Source organism: Chrysochloris asiatica, unplaced genomic scaffold (genome assembly GCF_000296735.1).
Source record: "Chrysochloris asiatica unplaced genomic scaffold, ChrAsi1.0 scaffold00199, whole genome shotgun sequence".
Lineage (NCBI taxonomy): Eukaryota > Metazoa > Chordata > Mammalia > Afrosoricida > Chrysochloridae > Chrysochloris > Chrysochloris asiatica.
Window position 1 is genome coordinate 3,778,074 of NW_006408717.1, and position 25,684 is coordinate 3,803,757.

The window sequence follows — 25,684 nt, forward strand, 5'->3', positions numbered from 1 at the left end:
CAGGTAGATCCCCAGACTGGGAAAAAACCCTTCATCCAGAGAGCACTTGTTACTGTTACTTACTCAAACTACTATATTATACTCTGGATATTTTTATTGCATTAAACATGTATTTGTCTACATGTATAAGCACAAACATTTATACACAGAGCATTCATGTATATGCAGGTATATTCAGATTTTGTCCTTTTGCTAGTGGTTCTGAATTTTAGCATCATTCTTATTTGCACTGAACACACTTCAAATCTAAAGTTTAATTATATACCAAAATGGCAGAAGAATGCAAATCAGACTAACAACAAAACACTTCATAAGAGACTATTGGAAAGAATACAAGATATAAACAGGAAGAAATCTGTGAAGATCAGACTTACAAAATTGTCTTTAAAAAAAAACTTTTGTCTTAAGAAATTCAAACATATACAAAAGTAAATATAGTTTGTGTTTTGTTAAGTGCCACTGAGTTGATTCCGACCCCATAATGACTCGATGGGTTTTCAACGTGTGGCTGGTTAGTCTGAACTGCCAACTTTGTGGTTAGCAGTCCAGTGCTCATCTTACAGCGCCACAGTGGTGGTGGCTGTGTGCCATGGAGTTGGAACAAACTCATAGCAACCCTGTACAGGGTTTCCAAGGCTGTAAATCTTTATGGGAGCAGAACGCTTCATCTTTCTCCTGTGGAACAGCTGGTAGTTTCGAACTGCTGACCTTAAGGTTCGCAGCCTGATTTGTAACCACTACGCTACCAGAGCTCCTTGCAGCGGGGACAGCGCTACACTAGGATTCCAAAATAATACAGGGAACCACTGAATACCCATCACTTTAATAACTAGCACCCACAGGCAATCTTGTTTCCGCTACATCCCTACTTGACAGCAAGTTTTTTGTTTTTCAAATGTCCTTCAAATGAAAGAAGATCAGGGGGTCCTGGGGACTCCTGATGTGGTATTGTGGGAGAATGCCTGGGACACAGCAAGTTCCGTTGAACCACAAGGTCAGGGTTCAAACTCACTAGCCACTCCTCGAAACCCTACACAGGGTTGCTATGAGTCTAAGTCAATTTGATGTCATTTAACAACAACAACGGAGTTCTGGTGTGGTGCTGTAGGATAAGCACTGGACTACTAATCACAAGGTCAGTGGTTCAAACCCATCAGTCACTCCTCAGAAACCATATACAGGGTCACTATGAGTCAGAACTGACTTGATGGCACTTAACCACGACAACATAGAAGACCGCTAAGTTCAGCCCAGAAAAGCCATTCTCCCCAGCGAGTGTTCTTTAGCAGTTTTAGGAGCTCAAATGATACATAGACTTAATTAATGCAAGTATAATTAACACAAGCTTCTGTTTCTTTCTGGAAATAGCCACTTAAAAATGGAAGCATCCAAACTTCCATATAAAACACATTTAAAAGAGTATCTTCAAGCATTTGGTGTCTAGTATACTTAGAATAACAAAAATATCTTGTAAAGTAACATGCTCTGAATTCAGCTTAATGGTTTGTGCTTCTTCCTGTTTAGAAGAAACCTCCATGATGTCACGGACACAAATATTCTGTCTTCAGATACGAAGTTTATTGTGTTGTCCTATTTTTGAGCATTTGCAGCATTCAAGATATCTGAATAACTGTCTGTTTTATGGAACTGTGGCTAATGATTTTTGTATTATATTGTTGAATACAATTAAGTCCTAATAACTTAATTAGAAGAATGTCAAACCATAATTACTTGGTCAAGTGAAATAATGGTCATCGGCTTTCTAGTCCTTTGTAATAAATCAAATCCCTACGGTTAGGTATTACTGGTAACATTTAAAATGATGTCTCACAGAAATAAAGCTCATATTAGGACTTTGCTTCTCTAACTAAGTAGCATTCCATTGTATGTGCAAATCAGATTTTACCTGTCCATTCATTCATCCCTATGAGCATTTAGGTTGTTTCTATCTTTGGGCTACTGTGAATAATGTAGCAATGACGACTGATGTATGCCATTGATTGAATTATGATTCTCAGTGGTTTAGCAGTTTATATAATGCATTAATTTAGTACTTATGTAATCATTCTGTATGATCAATTTCTGATGTGACCAGTCAGTTGGTAAGGTGGTGTGCTCAGGTCACTAACCTGATCCAATGTCAGGGGAGTATCTTATGAAGGAGAAAACAGGAGAGAGACACTAAAAGGGATTCTTAGTATAATCAAGAAAGAAAAATGGGATGTGGAGTGCATCCATTGGATCTGGGGTCCCTGTGCTGCTGAGACCCTCTTAAAGGTAGGGGAAGAGCGATATCAAGATTACCTAGCAGCAGAAGTTCAGAGACAAGGACCTTCTTCTAGAGCTGACAGAACTGGCGTCCTGAATTAGGACTTCTAATCTCCTAAACGGTGAGATTAAAACTATCCACTTGTGGTATTTCTGTCATAGCAGCAGTCAGTAACTAAGACACTGTACATATGTCCTGATATAATCTTTAAAACTGAAATAAAAAATATAAACTAATAGTTTATCTTTAATAAGTAAAGAAAACCTGCTTGAGCACTGTGATTTTTTAGAAACTATTTATATGGACTCAAACTGCAACAACTCAAAAGATTAGATAAGAAAGGTATGAGAGTAATGAGTTTATGTTAACATTGTTGTTGTTAAGTGTTGTCTTCGAGTCGGTTCCGACTCAGAGTGACACTGTATAGGGTTTCAGAGGAGCAGCTGGTGGTTTTGTACTACTGACCTTTTGGTTCACGGTCCTGTGCTTATCCTATAGTGCCACACCAGGAGTCCTTATGTTTATGTTGTTATTGTTGTTAAGTGCTGTTGAATTGGTTCCAACTCATAGCTACCCTGTAGAGTTTTGGAGGAGTAGCTGGTGGAGTTGAACCACTGACTTTGAGGTTCAAACCAACCTTGGCTCCTGGTGCTTATCCAGGACTCTGACTGGAAGATGGATGAGGGTTTATGAGATCTCACAGTTGTCAATTTGATGGCCCCTTTATTCCTCACTCAGGCTTCTAACTTGACTCTAGGAAAGGCTTGGGATTCCTACTCACTTGAGTTGGTCTGGAAGCAGGTATGTATCTTTATCGTTCAGACTAAAGCCCTCACCTCCCTAGAAGTGATTCAGGACGCTGCAATTCCCCCTAGTCCTGTCAGGGGTCCTGAGAGTGGAGTGTAGGGACAGGACTATTGGCAACCCCTCAAATGTGGGAGGCTTCCTTATAACATTAAATGTTTTCACCTAGCTTCCTGCTGAGGTCTAGCTCTCCTCCCTCTTCAGAATTGGGGCTGCCACTTTAGACCAAGTCCATTTAGTTCATGAGACTTTTTAGACTTAAGGTGGTCTGATATCTCTGAGAGTTGTAGTAGGGGCTGAGCTTTGTAGGACCTCCTCTGTTCTAGGTTAAGTGAACCCCTCAGTTCTTATTCAAGGCACTTATGTTAACGAGGAAAGAATAATTTGGGAAAGCAGGATGAGAATGGATATACAACTTGAAGAACGTAATCCATAACACTGAATTGTGCAAGTAGGAACTGATAAATTAGTATATATTTTGCTGTGTGTTCAAGAGAAAGATAACAGTTTGAAGACAAAGATATGGCTGACCCAAGCCATGGTATTTTCAATAGCCTCATATGCCTGTGAAAGTTGCACAATGAATAAAGAAGACTATAGAAAAATTGCTGCATTTGAGTTATTGTGTTGGAGAAGAATACTGGTAGGATAGAAACTGTTAAGAAAGCAGTTAAATACTGATTTGCTTGTTCTTCTGAAAGTCCATGGTACTTTAAGCATTCTTTGTTACTGAGGCCATTAAAACAGTTCACTCATCAATTCACTCATATAGGTGATACTGAGTAGGTTCCAACTCAGACTCAGAATGACTATGTATAGGGTTTCTGAGACTGTAAATCTTTGAGGGAACAGAAATCCGTATCTTTCTCCTGCAAATAATTGGTGGGCTCTAACCACTGACCTTGAGGTTCTTAGTTCAGTGCTTATCCTACAGAGCCACCATGCTCCTACCCTTATGCATTATTGTTGTTGTTTGTAAGTGCTGTCAAGTCAATTCCTACTTTTAGAGACCCTGTATAGGGTTTTTAAGGAGTAGTTGATGAGTTTGAACCTCCAAACTTGCAATTCAAACTGACTTTGCAATCCAGTGCTTATCCTACAGTGCCACACTACTATATATACACTTCATTATAATGGAAAGATTCATTAACATAATTGTTACCTAAATACAGTTATAAAGAGCTCTGGTTGGGTAGTGGTTACGAGTCGGGCTGCTAACCTCAAGGTCAGTAGTTTAAAATGACAAGTTATTCCACAGGAGAAAGATGAGGCTTTCTGTTCCCGTAAAGATTTACAGCCTCGGAAACCCTGTACAGGGTCTCTATGAGTTGGAACCAACTCCATGGCAAACTACCACCACCACCACGAAGTACAGTTATGGGGGAAAATTAAACAAACATGAGCATTTGCAGTGTTTACCAAGAATTATGATATATGATACTCTTCCCTTTCTGAAGAAAACAGATTTGGGAGCACTTACATCAAATATTAATGATGCCATTAAGGAAAACTAGGGACATACATGATATGGGGTGTACAATGTCAACATCCGGGTTTTATTCATGTACTACTATATAGTCATGTAAGATGTTACCACTGAGGAAGCTGAAGGGTGGTTATACACTTGTCTCTGAATTGTTTTTTCAAATTCATATGACTCTCTGGTTATTTCAAAATAAATAACATTTAAAAAAAAGTGGTGGCACTTTTTCTTTTAATTATCAAAGAAAGTTGCAATTTAATTGAAAATAACTTTGAAGTCAGAAATCATAGTTTTGTGTTTCGACTGTGCTATTCAAGGTATGTGTAACAAAAAGCAAGAAAGTTACTTATTCTGAATTTGATATGCTCTGTCTGTAAGACAGGGATCATATGCCACTTATGAGGTGAAGAATTAAGGAATGAAAAAAGGTACTGTTTAAAAAAAAAATTGTAGCGCGCCAAAACATAATCTTATAAGTTTGATTAAATTAGAAAAACAAAAAGCTGACAAATATAATTCAATACCATGTGGCTCAATATTCCACAATTATATCATAGGTCAAGCTATATTTCTTCAAGCTTCATAAGTATGAACAATTAAAAAGTGATGTAATCGTTAAAGTGAGAGCTAGTTCCATACTACAACAGTTTCACTGTGAAAGGGAATCTGTTCTTTATCTTTCCAATTATTTGAACCCTGGTGATTCGTGATGGAGAACTCATCTCCAGTTTTCTTCTGAATGGATTTAAAGATGGTGATGTATATATTTCCATGAACAGAATTTGAAAAACGGCTTACTTACCAACTTCGTCCTGAATCTCCTCAGCCACTGCAGGCACATTGTAGAGCAGGGAGAGAGACTGATTCATACGCTCATAAATCACACGGAGGTGTGTCATAACCTGCAAAGGGGGTGAGGTCCAGGTAAAGCCACTCTGTGATAGGAATATAGTTATTTTCCTTACCTAAGCACTACATACAAATATAAACTCCCAAAATAATACTAATGAAATGCTGTGCAACTTTTGAGCTACACTTTCAAGCTATCTTTACACATCTCATTATATTGTACTCTTGTAACACAGCTGATTAAAAAAATCATATCTGCCCAACACCAGTTCATAACACTGAAGTTTCATATGTAACCCCAACACCCTATATCTACTTCATTTAAGCATTATGCAGACAGATACATGAAAGTTTAATTTGACTGGATATTCTATGCCAAATATTTTTCAGTAATATTTCTATTCAAGGAAACATAAAATTTCCAATTCCTAGAGGTACATTTTGTTGTTCAATCTTTGAGAAACTGGGCACATTATTTTGGCTCACATTGAATTAAGCAGTAGTAATGGAGTATATGATTGTCAGTTATGATTTAAATGAGCCACTTCAGAGACTTGGATTTGAACAACATTCGTTTTCTTCATTAGTTTTAAAAGCTACCTTAGTTAGTAACAGTAGAAATGCTAAGAATGTTATATTCCTAATTATTTTCATTAAATCACAAAATGGTACACCATATATTGTTCTAAGACAAGATTTTGAATTTTCCAGGTATTAAAGAGTTCTTGCCATAGATGTATAGCACTCATACCTGCTCAGGGAACATCTGAAGTTCCTTTTACCAACCCACCAAGCAAGAAAATGGGACAAATGATTACTACCATCAACGCTTACCTGGGACCGGATCTGAGCTGCTTTCTTTGGATCCACCATGCGCACATGTTCAAAGTGTTTTAGGGTGTGCTGTCTGTCTTTCTGCTCGGCACGCACATACTTCTTTAGCATGTTGAACACATGACGAGGCTGTAGAAAAAAATACAATTTTTTCTCACTTATGCAAAATTGTTTTGGGTCATAAGTTAGTGTTTGCACTAAATCATTCCATGATGTTAATACACTGAAAGTTTCTTCATGTCTCTGAAACATTTCTTCCATTCCTTTCTTAGGGGGTGTTTAGTCTTAGGAGTGTTTAGTCTTAGGGGGCTACTTTTCATTTCTGCAACAGCACTTAACCAATATTTTCTTCGTAAATTAGCAGCATCTTGCTATAGGAGAATAGTATATTTTAGAATCAATCAAATTTAAGTTATGCCCTTACCTTCTGTATGGAACATTTCCAAATGCACACTATTATGGACCCTGTATATCGCAGAAGTAATGTTGCACGAATAATTCTATCCACAACAGCATATAACAATACAGTAATCAAATGAGAAAAATAATAGGCAATTTAACCACTATTAATTTATAGGCTATGGAGCAACTGATAAATTCTAAGAGACATATTTTTCTAGAAGAAAGGGAAATGCTAAACTGTAGTTATTCTTCTTTGAAATTTAATTAACTTCTGTCTAAGCCATCAGATTCTAATTCTTTCAGCAACAATTAAGTTTTTTCTTAAATGCTTCTATTTTTTTGCCTAATTGGTTCCACTTCATTTTTATTCTAGTTTTACTTGAAAACATTCATCCTAATGAAAAAGGACAAAGGCTCCTTTATCTTCAACAATTTTCCTGCTGATGCTTTTTACTACAGGATTTTTAACAATGACTTTCAATGATACACATTCTTCTTTAAAAACAAAATCAGTAATGAAAGTACATGTTGGGAATAGATTGTTGGTCCTTTGGGTAAAGCTAGTTATTATTAACTTCTGAGTCAAGGACCCCTTGAATATCAGTAGGGAGATAATGTAATTTCTTGCAGGAGCTTGGAGGTGAGGGTTCTAATGCTTTTGTTTATATGTTACCAATAGTGTATGGGATAAGCCTCTTCTTCCCCTTAGGCTTGGCTACCCCTTCTCATCATTAAGACTCAGTACAGGTGCCACATTTCTCACATTCATGACTGAAACTGGGGCCCTTTCTCTGTGCTCCCAGGAAATGCTGCATAAATCCTTGTAATTGCATTACACACCATCTATTAAATTATTTATGCTTCTGATTCCCCTCCAAACTGTAAGGTCCAGAAAGGCCAGGCTTTTCTTTATTGTTAACCTTATCACAGTGGATAACCCAGAGAGAGAATCCTGTGCGTTCTTTCTTGCAATCTTCTCGAAGAGACTATATATTCTTATATGAGAGGGGAAACACAAATAGTAAAACGACATAAGCAAAATAATTCTTCACTCATCTGCCTTATTCATTTCCTTTATCCTAAAAAAAAAAAAAAAAAATGTGTCTCTGTATTCCCAAAGGAGGCAGACATCACAGGCTCAAAGCAAGGCTGTTTTACATCATTACAAGTCTCATTTGTACTATGAAATCTGCTTGAATTGACAAAAACGAGATGGCCTTTTCAATCTTAAAAGTAGCAAAACATATAACAATTGATAAAGATACAGATACAAATAATGTTTAAAAGATAATACGTTTATACATACTAATCAAATGAATTTTCAAAAGGTCAGAACTCAATGGCTGACTATTGTGAAATGTGAAGGATGTTTTATATGCAGGATGATGTAATCATAATACCACATACCCTTGACACTTGTTCATTATTAACCACTAAGGCAAAAACAAAAACTCTCCAGCTCGATTACAATTATACATTTCAAGGTTGAGACAGAAAGGATTGTAACTAAGCACATTTATATATGTCCTTTCTGTACCATCATTGGTACATATAATGGGCTTAAACATGCTTTCTTACTTATTCTTACTTACTTGATTTCCTATTTTTCTCTTCAAAAAGACTTATTGTTTTGGAGAAAATGTATTTTTTCTTTTCAGAGCTTAAATAAAAATTAAAAGTAAGATTTTTCCCTCTTCACTTTGTTCTTTTTTCTTTTAGCTACCTTTGAGCATTTCTCTAAAGGCATTTTAGTCATGAAAGGGTGTCACCAACAATTTTTTGCACTACAGACACTGTGGTTCCACACTGACCTTCGTGTGGTGGTGGTGATCGTGTGCCATAGTCAGTTCTGACTCATAGCAACCCTGTATAAGGTTTTCTGAGGCTGTAAATACTTATGGGAGCAGAGAGCCTCTGGCATTATCATATTGGCTAAATCTCAAATTAGAGAATGGGCATCAATTTTGGACAACTGACATTGGGGTCTTTTCTACCCCCTACACTCAACACAAACAGTATACATTTTTACTTGCTAATGATTAACTTAAGCATACACTGAAAAATATGAACATCTCAAAATGATCAAAACCTCAAATCTATCATCTGTGCAATTCAGATATTTTTTTATGCAGAGTTTTTACGGCCCTAAAAATGGTCTGTGTTAATTTAGACACTGGCTACCTTAAATGGGGGGTGGGAGCTATAAAGACACAAAGGGACTGGTTTACAAGTTTTCAAGAGGCAGTTTAGTTTCAGAGTGTATAGGGGAAGGTAGAATCCTTACTGAAAAATTTTCATCATATCTAGATGAGTCTGGTGAAGGGAGATGAGAATAAGATTCTTACTATTCAATAGTGAGTAACTGTTATCATGACTAAGTGTGATTATCACAACTGTACAGGTAGAAGTTTTATAACATAAAGGGAAGAAAGTTAATATTACATTCTAGGAACAGAGGACTCTAGGACCATTAAAGGAGAAGAGCATGAGCAGAATGTGGGACACTATCCAGAGAAGCAGTGACATCAGAGATGGAGGCAGAGATGAGGACACGGAGAGATAGAGCAGCTAAGGACTCTAAACTCATCGAAAGAGAAAGGCTGTGTGCTGGCAGCTAGGAGGCAGGCTTGCAGAATGTGGCCTTTGGTTGTTTAAACAATTATATATTCCTGTGTGTTTTTGTGTACATCCAAAATAAATAAATAAATAAAAACTCCTCCCAAACAGAGGAAATAGAAGCAAATGCTGTTGAATGATGATACACTGAGGGGATTGTAATCATTGCAATGAAACGAAGTACAATAGGACAAGTGTAAAACTGATATTTTCCCATATGAACTATCACTCAATTCACAATAAAAACTTTGTTGTTGTTGTTAAGTGACATCGAGTCAGTACCGACTCATAGCGACCCTATGTACAGCAGAATGAAACACTGGCCCGATCCTGGGCCAGTCTCACTACTGTTGCCACGCTTGAGTCCATCGATGCTGCCACTTGGGCAATCCATTTCATTGGGGTCTTTCTCTTTCTCTCTGACCCTCCACCTTACTAAACATGTTATCCTTCTCCAGTGACTGGTCCCTCCTGACAATATGTCCGAAATATGAGAGATGAAGTTTGGCCATCTTGGCCTCCAAGGAGCACTCTGGCTGCACTTCTTCCAAAACAGATCTATTGGTTCATTTGGCAGTGCATGGCACTTTCAATATTCTCCTCCAACACCATAACTCAAAGGCATCAATTCTTCTACGGTTTTCCTTATTCACTGTCCAGCTTTTGCATGCATATGAGGTTACTGAAAATATACCATGGCTTGGGTCAGGTGCACCATAGTACTCAAGCTGACATCTTTGCTCTTTAACACTTTAAAAAGGTCTTGTGCAGCAGATTTGCCTAATACAATACGTCGTTTGATTTCTTGACTGCTGCTTCTGTGAGTGTTGATAGTTGATCCAAGAATGAAGTCCTTGACAACTTCAATCTTTTCTCTGTTGGTAAGAATATTGTTTATTGGTCCAGTGGTGAGGATTTTTGTTTTCTTTACATTGAGATGTAATCCATACCGAAGGCTGTGCTCTTTGATCTTCATTAGTAAATGTTTTAAGTCCTCTTCACTTTCAGCAAGCAAGGTTGTATCATCTGCATATCACAGGTTGTTAATGAGTCTTCCTCCAATCCTGATGCCACATTTTTCTTCATAGAACCCAGTTTCTCTGATTATTTGCTCAGTATACAGGTTGAATAAGTATGGTGAAAGAATACAACCTTATCAGCACACCTTTTAAAATTTTAAACCATTCAGCGTTCCAATGTTCTGTTCGAACAACTGCCTTTTGGCAAGGGGATTTAAAAAAAATGTCTGTGTTAGTTCGCCACCATATTGTTGTTGCTAAGTGCTGTCAAGTCAGTTCTGACCCATAGCGACCCTGTATAGGGTTTCCTAGGAGCAGCTGGTGAGCCTGAACTGCTGATCTTGCAGTTCAAATGGCTTTGCAGTCTGGCGCATTAACCCACAGCACCACACCAGGATTCTACCAGTTCGCCACCATGTTCTTGTTGTTAAGTGCCATTGAGTCGGTTCCCACACATAGTGACCCTAAACAGGGTTTCCAAGGCTGTAAATCTTTACGGGAGCAGAAAGCTTCATCTTTCTCCCGCGGAGCAGCTGGTAGTTTCGAACTGCTGACCTTGCGGTTCACAGCCCGAATAGTAACCACTACGCTACCAGAGCTCCTTAGTTCGCCACCATAGTGCTTAGCTAATTCGCTACCATAGTGCTTAGTTCATAGTGCTTAGTAAGTACTTAGTACACATTTATGTGACCTACCCAGGCCCTCTCTCCAACTTCAAGTCTCTTTACTTTTCTTAATAGCAGTAACATTTACCACCAGTTGCTGCTGAGTAACTCATGTGTCAGAGTGGAGCTATGCTCCGTAACATCTTCAATGTTTGATTTTTCCAGGGCAGAAGCTTGCCAGGCCTTTCTACTGAGACACCACTGGGTAGACTGAAAGTTCTGACTATAAAGTTTAAAGCCTTTGCATAAAAAGCACATCTTTCTGGTATTCTCTGCTTTCAACCAAATCCATCTTATGTCAGCAATGGTATCACTAGTTTCACATCCTTTTTTGAATTTGGTTTGAACATTTAGCAGTTCTCTATTGATGTACTGTTACAACTATTTTCCAATTATCATCAGTACAATTTTACTTGCATGTGATATTAATGGTATTGTTCAATGATTTCCACATTCTGCAAGATAAGAAGGCTCTTGTCAATATGAGTAGACATTAGGATTACTGGAAAATGACTAAAGGTATTAGTTAAAAGTCAGGCCTCCTCAACAACAAAAAGATAAACAATCCAATTTAAAAATGGGCAAAGGACATGAGCAACCCCTTTAATGGGAAGACACTTCAGGTGGCTTACAAATACAGGAAGAAAGATTCTCAATAATTAACCATAAGATAGATACAAATCAAAACAATGAGATAGCATCTCACTTCAGGAATAATAGCATTGATAAAAAATACAGGAAATAACAAATGCTGATGAAGGTGTGGAGAAACTGGGACTCTCACACTGCTGAGGGACTGTAAAACAGTACAACCACTGTAGAACACAGTATGGCACACTTCCTTAAGAGGTTAGAGATGGAGATACCATATAAATCAGCAATCTCACTGGTGGTGGTGGTTATGTGCGGTGGAGTCAGTTCCGACTCACAGCGACCCTTTACAGGGTTTCCAAGGCTGTAAATCTTTACAGGAGCAGAAAGCTTCATCTTTCTCTTGCAGAACAGCTGGTGGTTTCAAACTGCTGACCCTGAGGTTTACAGCCTGATTCGTAACTACTACCAGAGCAATCTTACTATTAGGTATATATCTCAGAAAAGTAAGAGGCATGATACAAAAAGGTAGGTGCACACCTATCTTCATGGCAGCATTATTCACAAAAGCAAATGGATGGAAACAAACTAAATGCTCATAAGCAGAAAAAATGATAAGCAAACTTTGGTACATATCTGCAAAACTGCACATTAAAGAGTGATGATGAATCAGTGAAATATAATATAAATGGCTCTGGAAAAACATGGTGAGTAAAATAAATCAATCACAAAAGGACAAATTTTGTACAAGAGGAATATTATTAAAAAAATAATCAAAATAGGTTTACACATAGAGAGAAACATTCTTTGATGGTTATTAGGGAGGGGATGGGAGGGGAAGGACCATAAAATCACTCACTATAGAGTTGTTATCAGGTACTGTTGAGTGAGTTTGGGCTCAGTGACTCTGAATAGGGTTTTTGAGGGTATAAATCTCAACTGGAGCAGACACCTCATCTTTCTCCCAAACACATAGTAGACAAGTGTTAACTTGGGTGAAGAAAGAGGTCAGCACAACATGACAAAAGCAAAGAAGACACTGGGAGGAGTAAAAGGCAACATTGGTACATGGAGATTTCAAACAGTTCATGAAAAATGGAATGAAACATAACGAAAATTTCCCACAAACTTTCGGAAGCCTCCTTGTATTCTTACTTACATACACAATACTGCAATAAAGGATAAGCAAACAGAACAGATGTGGGATGGCATATGGGAGTACACCCAAGAGCATTATAAGTTTGCCAGAAGATATTTCTACATATATTTTTGTATGTCAGCAGTTCAAGCTCATCAGCCACTCCTTGGAAACCCTATACAGGGTTGCTGTGAGTCAGAACTGACTTGAAGGCACTTAACAACAACAACATGTATATAGTGTACACAGGCAGCAAAGTTATGAAAACTTTTTAGTCATAACTAAACTGAGACATTAAATTGAAGAACTGATGCTCTGGGCTTTAAGTCTCAGGGGACATAGAGGCTAATTGGCATAATATAGTACACAAAGACAATGTTCAACATCCTACTTTGGCAAGTAGTGTGACTGGGTTCTTAAAACCTTGTGAGAAGTCAACTCATAACTATTGGTTTTTCCCTGTCTGGAGCAAACAGTATGAAGAAAATCAAAGACACATGGAAACAATTAGTCCAAAGAATTAATAGGTCACTTGAACATCAGCCTTCACTAGGCTGAGATCAGAGATGATATCTTGTTAGGGACAGGTTAGGACCCCTGGACCCAAGGCCTCTCTTTCCCTGGCTTCATATCCATCCCTTTGCCCTGAGTCCTCTCCTACTAGAAAGGGATCAAGAAAAGGGGGAGGACATCACTAGTCCAACAAGAATGGTAACATTGAGAAGAAGAGCCTGGAGACAACAGAGATAAGGGTATCAGAACTTGAAAACCTAATAGAAGCAGCTGGTCGCAGGCAGACAACCCATGAAGATAGTGCCTAGAACTGACAACTGCAGAAGGCACTCCATTTCCAAGAAGCTTGTGCCCTTTTACTAAAAACTAATGAATATTCAACAGAACACTCCTCCTAATCAATATGTATTAGCCCACTCTTAGAGGAAGAGACCCCAAACCTCATAGAGTCTTTATAAGCCAGTGTACCCCAGCCCCACAGGGTATCCTCCACTTGTGTAGACAGACCTGTGTTTCTCTTTGAAGTGTATTTTTGCTTTGACCTAATCTAATCTGTGCTCCCTAAGTCTACCAGGTCTTTTCCACTCTTAGAGACAGGCCCGCTTCTCTCTCTGAAGAGTACTTTTGCTTTGCAATAAAGAGCTTCTAAGTGAATGCTTATTGTTCGTGTGTGACTGAAAAGTGGTGACTCAGTGGGACTAATTCTTTAAACCCCCTCCCCCCCAAGAGTGAGAGGAACCAGGAAAAAATGTGACAATTTTGGCCAACACTAACAACTACCAATTGCTGTGGTTCGGATCACAATAGAAGATCCTGGGCAGAGTGGGAGAAAAATACAAGACAAAATTCAAAATCATTAAAATAAACCAGACTTACTATTCTGAGAGAGTCTGATAGAATTCCCCAAACTAAGGCCTTTCCATACCTTTCAAATCCGGAATTGAACCCTCTTTCAGAGATCACCTTTCAGTCAAACAATAGGCCTAAAAATTGAACATACAATACCTGTGTAGAAGGAAACCCTTGGAACAATCAACCATACAAGATCAAAAGGGCAGCATTTGTCTGAAAACAAACATTCTGAAGCCAAGGGGCAAGAAAGAAGAACAAATGGAAACAGGACACCCAGGGAGAAAGTAGCAAGAGTGTTATTACACTGAGGGATTATAACTAATGTTATCAAACAAAATATCTATGAATTATTAAATGGAAAACTAATTTTCTCTGTAAACTTTCACCCAAATCAAAATATGGTTAAAAAAAAAAAAGTCAAGTGTTCGTGACATCACAGATTCTATTTCTAAATTCATCCTTATCTCTTATTAATAGGTATAATAGTGAATGGGTTCATATGTTTTCCACTACTTGTCTCATTTAATATCGACCATTCTTTATGTGCTTCAATTTAAGAAATACATTCATTTCCCTGAGAAATCACTAGAGCTTGACAATGAAGCAGTAGCACACCAGGCTCCCATGATTCCCTACCCTCTGACAGGGAACAAAGCTCCCTCTGGGATAATGAGCTCCGAAGGCCCACAGATAGTTATGACCTCATCATTGTTTATATGAGTGCAGATGCACATTATGGGTGCATCTAAATAAGCCTGTTCTTCCTAGTGCTTATTTGATAAGCAAAGCCTCAGGGCATCAGAAAATTCAGGAAGACATTAGGATGTCCCTCAGTAAATGGATTAAAGAGTTCTGCTTGGCTGATTTGACCATACAAACACATTTCTAGGAACCATGCTTAGAAATGAGAGAAAAAAATTAGCATGTTTCTAATGTTGGTGAGTAGGCAGATAAATAATACTAACTTAAAAGGTGGTTGTATCTACACTTCAGAAACAAACACTATTTCCAGTGAAGAAAGAAAAATATAGAACATCTTCTTATACTTTCATGTTTTTATTTGCTTTGGGGCTCTTGGAGACACCAAAGATTAACACTCTTGGTTAATTGTTAGGCTGGAGATCAGAGTTCTCTTAGAGGGGTTTGGGAAGAAAGGCCTGACAACCGACTTCAGAAAGATCAGACAGTGCTAATCAATTGTAGCACAACTTTATTCTGATACACATGGAGTCATCATGAGTCTGTTGACTCAAAGGTAGCTTTTTATATTTTGGTTTTGGTGAAAAGTAATGCCCTACTTTTGGCATAAAATCCATGCATTATTTCATTCAAAATGCAGAAAGAACTACGTTTACAACTTTTAGCCAGAATCAGAATTCTGGGGCCTCCACAAACTATTTGTTTCTTGAAGTATATCGCATTTCAGTTATCTTAAAATTTGGCAAAGCTTATGTGTTATGGGACTCTTGACTGTCTAAAACAGTTGATTTCATTATGTACAGATGAGGATTGATTTTTTTTATATAAAACACAGAAATATTCATACAAGAATGGTAGGAAAAAAAATCTTGTCTCTTTATAGAGGTATAGTCTCTAAAAGTATGTAAGATAGCTCAAGGCAGAATTATATATACACTAAGAAAAAATAAACATAAGAACTTAGTGGTTAATCAAAAAGATATTGAAAACAAGTAGGGTTTAAGAAATATTCTGTAACTGTTTTGCATATGATTTGAATCACTCTCAAATCTTTATATCTTCTTTAGCCAGTAATATTTTTTCTGACAAATTCCCCTTTTTCAGAATTTAGATAGTCTAATGTATTAATACTATAGTCTGGTTATGCTGGCACTGAATCTTATTAAAACTGTAGCAAAGAACACAGATAATAGAAGGAAAGATCTGCCTGAGGGAACTAATTTCATCCAGTTGGTTTTAGTGTCATGATTGTTTTTAAGCATGATTAGTCCATAACTGCATTGTAGCACTTTGCAATAAGAATGAAATCTAACTCACAATCACAGGGCATTTTAAAACATTATCCCCAAAAGAAATGTATTGATGAGTTAAGAATTGTTGTTGTTAAGTGCCATCGAGTCAGTTCCGACCCATAGTGACCTTGTATAGGGTTTCCAAGAAGCGGCTGGTGAGCTTGAACCTACGGCCTTATGGTTCAAAGCGACTTTACAGTCCAGAGCATTAATCCATAGTGCCACCAGATTAAGAATAGGCATAACCAAAATGGTAAAAAGGATTTAGATAACATTTACTATGGAAGCAAAATAGAAAGTACATTACCTGAAAATAAAAAGTACTTTACTTGCATTTTAAATCAATAACCAGTTTCCACTCTGGTAACAACAGTATAATGTATCTCCATCACCTGGCACAGTTTTGGTAAGACTGAGTTGCTAATCAAAGTTTATTAATTAAAGTTATGATTAGTCTAGACCTAAATATAATTTTGTAAATAACAAATAAATAAGCCAAATAAATAAAATTTGGCTAAAAGCAGAGACTACCATAAAGAAGTTGCCAAATAAATAAAATTTGGCTAAAAGCAGAGACTACCATAAAGAAGTTTACCTGTACTTCGTTGACTATGCAAAGGCTTTCCATTGTGTCCATCATGGCAAGCTATGGACAATATTGCAAAGTCTGAGTACATTTAATTGTGCTCATGAGAAATCTGTACACAGACCAAGAGGCAGTTGTTCGAACAGAACATAGGAACACTGAATGGTTTAAAATCAAGGAAGGTGTGCGACAGGGTTGTATTCTTTCACCGTACTTAATCAACCTGTATGCTGAGCAAAGAATCCGAGAATTATATGGAGAAAAATGTGGCATCAGGATTGGAGGAAGACTCATTAACAATCTGTGATATGCAGAAGATATAACCTTGCTTGCTGAAAGTGAAGATGACTTAAAATACTGATGAAGATCAAAGACCACGACCTTCAGTATGGACTGCATCTCAATGTAAAGAAAACAAAAATCCTCACCACTGAACCAATAAACAACATTCTTATCAACAGAGAAAAGATGGAAGTTGTCAAGGACTTCATTCTTCTTGAAGCCATCAATACTCATGGAAGCAGCAGTCAAGAAATCAAACAATATACTGCATTAGGTAAATTTGCTGCACAAGACCTTTCAAAAGTGTTGAAGAGCAAGGATGTCAGCTTGAGGATTACGGTGCTCCTGACCCCAGCCATGGTATTTTCAATAACCTCATATGCATGCGAAAGCTGGACAGTGAATAACGAAGATCATAGAAGAATTGATGCATTTGAGTTGTGGTGCTGGAGGAGAATATTGAAAGTGCCATGGACTGCCAAAAGAACCAACAGATCTGTGTTGGAAGAAGTGCAGCCAGAGTGCTCCTTGGAGGCCAGGATGGTCAAACTTAGTCTCTCATACTTTGGACATATTGTCAGGAAGGACCAGTCACTGGAGAAGGATATCATGTTCGGTAAGGTGGGGGGTCAGAGAGAAAAAGAAAGACTCCAATGAGATGCATTGCCCAAGTGGCAGCATCAATGGATTCAAGCATGGCAACAATTATGAGGTTAGTCCAGGACCGGGCAAGTGTTTTGTTCTATTGTACATAGGGTTGCTATGAGTTGGTACCGACTCGATGGTACCTAACAACAACAACAATTATAATTTTAGAAAGTTTCAGTAGTATCAATATATCTTTCATGGTTGTTATTGTTAAGAGATGTCCAGTTGTTCTGATTCATAGCAACCCTGTATAAGGTTTTCAAGGAGCAGCTGATGAGCTTGAACTGCTCAAACCGACTTTGCAGTTCAAACCGACTTTGCAGTCCAGCACATTTACCCACAGTGCCACACGGGGACTCTAAGTGGAAAATAAGTATCAATCTATGAATAAGAGTTGCATTCTAAATTTTCATGGCACAGAAGGATTTCACAACCCCACTTGATATCTTCCCTTTGGGAGACTGTTTTAACTGAGAACATTTCCTAGAATATGCATGGCATTGTAGGATAAGCACTGAACTACTAACCACTAGGCCCACAGTCCAAACCCACCAGTTGCTCCTTGGAAACTCTAAACAGAATCATTGTGAGTTGGAATCAATTTGACAGTACTTAACAACTAACTGCACATACAGGGAGGTCCTTGGTAATGCAAACAGCTAATGTGCTTGGCTGCTAATTCAAGTCCATTCCGAGGCACCTTGGAAGAAAAGCCTGGTGATCTTCTGAAAAATTAGCCACTGAAGACCCAGTGGAGCACAGTTGAACTCTGACAACACAAGGGGCCACCATGAGTTGAAACCGACTCTATAGCAACTGGTACTGCAAATGCAAACAAGTCTCAACACGAGGATACATATTTCAGCTATCTTAAAATATGGCAGAGCCTGCATCCTATGGCTTGTGGTTTGTTATCAGGTTGATATAGACAATCTTGAAGGAAATTTCATAGTCTTTCCCTATTAAGGTAAATGTGTTTTTATTAATTCCCTTGCTTCTTAGATGTAATGACTTTTCCACTTGGTTCTTTAACACAGTTTCAGTCTCTGGTGCTTGGTCAAACTTAGGAATCACACAGATTTGACTGACTGGCAAAAGACAGGACTGACTCGTGCCAATCATGTCTGAATATGTAGCTTTAAGTCACTTGACATTTCACTTGGGAAATACATTAAAACTTGACTCTTTAACCCCATCATCCCACTCTGTAGTTACATGCTTCAGTCAGAAACCTGGCACCTTATCATAATAGACACTTGTGCGTTGAACCATTTCCTGTCAAGAGTCTAAAAGCCCTGAGCATAATCTTGCCAAGAAGGAAGTAAATGGCTTACTCTATGGTACACCCCAACCCTTCAAGTGCCCAAGCAACATATTAAAAAAACCTCCTGGAGTTCGAAATTGTACCTTAGTGATTTCCAGCCCTTGCAGCTGGGAAAGTTAATCATCCACCAAGTAAATGCAATTCTCTCCTGTTTTCATTAATAGGTTCAGGCCCATTATTCTCACAACTCTCCACTTTGGATTAAAATAAATCTCAAGCATATAATGTGAAACACACAAAATCCTCTATGTGCAGGTTCAAAAACAATATTAAGGGAGTTAAATCTCTCTGTGCTTGAGATGGTCTCAGTTGAGTAAATTAACTTTTTCAGAGTGCTTCATAGAAGTAAGGATGACAAGATTTTCTCTTAGGTATTTTGAGCCTATTTTCAGGAGGGATGGAAGTCCTGGTGTGGCACTGTGGGTGAATGCAATGGACTGCAAAGTCGATTTGAACTGTAAAGTCGGTGGTTCAAGCTCACCAACCACTCCTTGGAAACCCTATACAGGGTCACTATGGGTTGAACTGACTCAACGACACTTAACAACAACAATCAGGAGGGACCAGGCCCTGGAATCCATCATACTAGGTCACTACCAAAAGACAGTCACCAAAAAAAGAGACAGACTCTCAAAGCTATGGAATGACATAGGGGCTGCAACAATGTGAGGATGGCGTAGGCCCTGGAGCCATTTTAATTCTACTGCACATAGGTTTCATTGCTATGAATCAGAACTGACTCAAGGGTACCTAACAACACAGAAGGTAGATAAAGCAGCTGAGGATATGGTAGTAGATTCTTGCCCCTTCACCAGTGAAATAAGATTTTTAAATTTAGATGATGAAGCTGGATTAGAATAGGCAAGTATGGGATAATTAACTTTTTAATCCCTTTAGATCATATTGTAAGGCAAAACCTTAGCACACAGCCTAGGAGCTACTCCAACATTCTTTCCCAATACACAAAATCTACTAGTTTGGTTCTGCTTCTGTGCTGCTACAAAATATACCACTCATCTTTCAGTTTGTTATACTGTGGCTTGGTGTCGCTGTAATGCTAGAAGCTATGCCACCAGTCTTTCAAATTCCAGAAGGGTTTTTCTGAATGGGCAGGTGTCCGTGGCACTTCTGGAGTAAAATAGATGAGGAACAAAGGCCTGGAGATCTAATTCTGAAAATCAGCCCAAACAAAGTATGAATCACAACAGAATACTGTCCCATCCTTGAAGAAGAGTCCCCAGTGTTGGAAGGCACAATACAATCAGTAAGTGTAAAATGGACTTAAACATTTCAAAGATCATGAAGATGGCAAAGGGGTGAAAAATGTTTCATTATGATCCAACTCAACAACAACTAAGAGAAAATGAAGCCGTCTCCCACTGTCCCATCTGCAATTGGACTGCTCCTCACCTATAGATAAGAATCTCTGGAGTTTCTCTTAAAGTTTACCCAACAACCTTTCTCTCTTGTCAGAGGGAGGAAGACACCGTTTTGCTTCACAATCTCATTTCACCTTTCAATGAATCCTTCTGTTTTCTGAATTATTGCTAACATAACACTGGTAACTGTAAAGGAAAAAAAAATTAAGCAGGTAACAGAACTGGTGGCACAGTGGGTTAAACACTGGGTTGCTCATCAAAAGGTCAGCGGTTCAAACCTATCAGCCACTCCTCAGGAAAAAAAAATGTGACAGTCAGCTTCTATAAAGATTTATAGTCTCGGAAACCATATGGAACAGTTCTACTCTTTCCTACTGGGTCACTCAGTGTCAAAATGGACTTCATAGCAGTAGATTTGGTTTGCTTTTTTCCTAGTTATAGGTTATACAGAAGGGTTATACAGGTTATATTCCTGGGAATCAAAGACAGGTATTTACACTCTAGTATAAAACGTGGAACATACAGAGAGATTTTAATCTTGATCACTCACACATGAGTGACCCACCTTTTAACAAATCTGATAGCTGCTCTCAATTTTTTCTGGCTATTTTGATAGTTCTTGTGAATAATTTATTTTGGCTACATAGACCATAGCTAAAAATAAGTGAAGACAGCATATAGAACTAAAATTTAGGACCTGAATCAACTCCATATAAAATGTTATTTATCTGTTTTGGCACACATTAGCATGCATTGGATACAGAGCTAAAATATGATTAACTGAGAGCAAACAGGGGACAGAAACTGAACTTGGAAGTTCTCAATTCTTGTTCAATCAAGCAGTGGAACAATGCTGAAACTCCAAGAGGGATACTGAACTAGATTATTGATGCTGCACAGAAGGCAAAGCCCATGGATTTGTAGAGGAAATGACCAACACAAGGTGTTTTAAAGTACTACAGATACAACCCTTGGGAAAGATTTGTCAAGCGACCCAATCATTCAACAAATGACTTATAGTGATAGATTCTTGACTTAAGAGAGTTCACAGCAATAAAATCATATTTCTTTGGATTTCACCCTCTCCCCACCCACACCCAAGCAGTGAGTGCTTGGATCTACTAAGCATTCTATGGGCTTTTGTTGACATGAAAATATCAACAATATTTTGTTCGTATAAGGAAACTCAAGGCTAAGCTTATAAAAATCAATACAAAACTTTTAAACTGGGATCCATGTTAATGCTTTTCCTATATACTTCCTAACTTTCTGTTTAATTTAATTCAGTTTAAAACAGGAAACGTTAGGGTCTCCACTTGCATAGTTGTTGTTGGTCTTTAGCAAGATCTGTATTGAGTGTGAGAAAGATAAACAGAAACGTAAGGAAGCAATGCCTAGAGGTTTTACGAAAATAGCATGTGCAGCATTCAGCTTAGTTTATAGGACTTTGTCCAATAAATGCTAAGTCTCCTGTTTTCATTTCTACCTGGTGTTTGTTACTGGGTCTGTCTTTAAAAGCTCTCTCAATCTTTGAACATAACATTTTAACTGGGATCTACGAATACATTTCAAAGACAGAGTGAACACCTGGAAATGAATGCAAACTTTTGCATATATGTACGCATGTTTCCAGGGAAAGGATCTTTTGCCACCAAGTATTCTCTAAGGCAGAAACCTATAATTCCAGGCAGATGAATAACCACTGGAACTTTAAATAATGTACTATGCATTTGGCTAAAAATAACTCCACCACCAACAAAAACCCCCAATAACTGTTTCCATAGTGTTTTTTTATTGGTTAGAATAAAATGAACACAGACATTAGTATGGAAATATATGTACGCAACCTTTGCTAAAAGAAAATATTGCGTACCAGCACTACGTGTTTTGATAGTAACCAATGAAGAGCTATTTCACATTTTGAGACGGGGACTGAGTAGAGCCTTGCTGCGGAGGGACCCTGCATGATGAACTATGGTCTCAGAGATACAGGACAGCTTTCATGCTCATGTCTTCCTACATACATCTTAATTTTCTGTTTAATTTAAATCAATTAAAAACTGGAAAGGCTAGGGTTTATAGTTAGTATAAACATGGATCCCAGTTAAAAGTTTTGTATTGATTTTTATAAGCTTAGCCTTGAGTTTCCTTATATGAACAAAATATTGTTGATATTTTCATGTCAACAAAAGCCAGGGTTTCCAGTTACTAGTTCTTGTTTCCAGTTACTAGTTCTAGTTCATTTTGCAAGACCGATGATTTAATTACTGCCAATATTCTTAGCAAGATCTATACTTAGTGTGGCAAAGATTCACAGAAAAGTATGAAAGTAATACCCAGAGGCTTTCCAAAAATAGCATGTGAACATTCAGCTTACTTTATACTAACTATAAATGCTAATTCTCTTGTTTTCCTTTCTACCTAGTGTTTGTTACTGGGTCTGTCTTTAAAAGTTCTTTCAAGTTTAGAGAGGAGCTATGGTAGTGTAGTGGTTATAAGTAGGACTGCTAATCTCACGTTAGCCGTTAGAAACTACTAGTGGTTCCAGAAAAGAAAGATGAGGCTTTCTGCTTCTGTAAAGATTTATAGCCTTGGAAACCCTGTACAGGGTCACTATTAGTCAGAACTGACTCCATGGTACACCACCACTACTTCCAAGTTTAGAGCTCCTGTGTGCCTACCAAGTTATACAAAAGTCAAATAAAAATAAATGACGAATGAATAAATGCATATGGTATAATTATCCACATGTCTAAAAAAAGTTGTTTTTAAAAAATCAGCAGTCTTTTAACTTTCAAGTACATTCTAATTAGCTTTATAAAATTTTAATTACACTCAAAACTTGAGAGTTGTGGTTGTTTTTGTTAGATGCCATCAAGTTAGTTTTAACTCATAGCAACCCTGTGCACACAGAGTGAAACAACGCCCGGTCCTGCAACATCCTCACAACTGTTGTTATATGTGAGCTCAGAGCTGCTGCCAGCGTGCCAATTCATCTTGGGGGTCTTCGTCTTTTTCGTTGACCCTCCACTTTACTAAGCATGATTGCCTGGATGTTTAGCCACAGAAAACTTTAAGAACAGCAGAAGAATACTGTCAGATGTAGTGCCAGAACACTAAAACCTTATAAATAACAGCAAGAACATTATCAGACACCGTGCCAGAAGGTGAGCCTTGCATTTTGGAAGGCACTCAAAATATGACTGGAGAAGATCTGCCTCTTCAGAGAAGATCTGACCATAATGACCTGACTGGAATAAAACTTTTGGGTCCTTCTTTTCCTGATGGGGCATAACTCAAAATGAGATGAAACAGCTGCAAACATTCATTAATAATTGGAACATGGAAAGTATGAAGTATGAATCTAGGAAAATTATGGTATCAAAAATTAAATGGATAAATATTGATATCCTAAACATCAGTGACCTGAAATGGACTGGTATTAGCAATTTTGAATCTAAAAATCAGATGGTTTACTATGCTGGGACAGAAAAAATGAAGAGGAATGGCATCACATTCATCACCAAAAAGAATATTTCAAGGACTATCTTGAAGGAGCTCTGGTAGCATGTTGTTGTTGTTGTTAAGTGCCGTCGAGTCGGTTCCGACCCATAGCGACCCTGTACAGGGTTTCCGAGGCTGTACATCTTTACGGGAGCAGAACGCCTCATCTTTCTCCCGCGGAGCGGCTGCTAGTTTCGAACTGCTGGTCTTAAGGTTTGCAGCCCGATTCGTAACCACTACGCTACCAGAGTGGTTACTAATTGGGCTGCGAACCGCAAGGTCAGCCGTTCAAACCTACCAGCTGCTCCGCGGGAAAAAGATGAGGCTTTCTGCTCCCGTAAAGATTTACAGCCTCGGAAACCCTGTTCAGGGTCACTATGGGTCGGAATCGACTTGATGGCACTTAACAACAACAACATCTTGAAGTACAATGTTGTCTGTAATAGGATAATATTCATAAACCTACAAGGAAGACTAGTTAATACCACTATTATTCACATGTATGCACCAACCACTAAAGTCAGTGATAATCAAAGTGAAGAAATCTACCAACTTCTTCACTCTGAAATTGATCAAATATGTAATTAAGATGTATGAATAATTACTGGGGATGGAAATGTAAATGTTAGAAACAAAGAGAAAGGATATATGGTTGGAATAGTGGGTTTGGTGATAGAAATTATACTGGAGTCACAAGATAGAATTTTGCAAGACCAATGATTTAATTACTGCCAATACCTTCTTTATACAACATAATAGGAACTCACCACATTGAATACACAAGAATCAAATGGATTATACCTGTAGGAAATGATGGTGGTAAACCTCAATATCATCAGCCAAAATAAGGTCTGAGCAAACTATGAACAGACCATCAACTGCTCATATGCAAGATCAGGCTGAAGCTGTGAAAATTAAAACAAGTCCACAGAGCCAAAATATGACCTTGAGCATACCCCAATGGGATCTAGAGGTCACCTCAAGAAAAGATTTGATGTGTCAGGCACTAATGAATGAAGACAAGAATAATTGTGGGATGACATCAAAAACATCAAACAGAAAGAAAGCAAAAAGTCATTAAAATACAGGAAAGGAAGAAAAGGACAAAATAGATATCAGAGGAGACTCTGAGCCTGCTCTCCAGCAAAAAGATGCTAAAGCTAATGGAAGAAATGAGGAAGCAAAAGAGCTGAACAGAAAATTTCAAAGAGCAGCTTGAGAAGGCAAAGTCAAGCATTACAATGAAATGCGCAAAGATTTGGATTTGAAAACCAAAAAGAAAGAACACGCTTAGCATTTCTCAAGCTGAAAGAACTGAAGGAAAAATTCAAACTTTGACTTACAATATTGAAGGATTCTATGGACTCCTGGTATGGTGCTGTAGGATTAGCAATGGACTTCGAACCAAAAGGTTGTCGGTTCAAACCCACCAGATGCTCCTTGGAAACCTTATATAGGGTCACTATGAGTTGGTACAGCTAACTTTTCTAAGTCCAAAGTGGAAATTGAGCTGGTTAAGATATTTTCATTTTTATGTGACAACATTAACAGCCCTTCTCCCTACAATGCATGCTTTTCTACTCTTTGGGTTGCCAAAGAAATATCAAATATCAACAGCATTTAACAACAACAAGGACAAATATTGAATGATGCAGAAAGCATCAAAAGAAGATGGAAGTAATACACAGAGGCACTGTACCAAAAAGAAATGGTTGATGTTCAACCACTTCAAGAAGCAGCATATGCTCAAGAGTAAAAGGTACTGAAGGAGGAAGTCCAAACTGTATTGAAGGTACTGGTGATTAACAAGGATCCAGGAAATGATGGACTGCAAATTGAAATCTTTCAACAGACTGCCAAGAAATTTGAAAGACAGCAACCTACCCAACCAATTGTAAGAGATCCATATCTGTGCCCATTCCAAAGAAAAATGAC

At 38.0% G+C, this 25,684-nt stretch overlaps 1 protein-coding gene across 8 annotated transcripts in view; it reads right to left on the minus strand.

The window, feature by feature from the left end:
- APP (amyloid beta (A4) precursor protein) overlaps positions 1-25,684 on the minus strand; it is a 374,547-nt gene that overhangs the window by 83,555 nt on the left and 265,308 nt on the right. For all 8 annotated transcript variants that reach the window (XM_006872475.1, XM_006872472.1, XM_006872474.1 and 5 more), the window contains 2 exons: positions 6,240-6,368; positions 5,359-5,458 (listed from right to left, as the gene is read on the minus strand). In XM_006872475.1, coding sequence (XP_006872537.1) covers positions 5,359-5,458; positions 6,240-6,368 — 229 coding nt within the window. The remainder of the gene's footprint in view (positions 1-5,358; positions 5,459-6,239; positions 6,369-25,684) is intronic.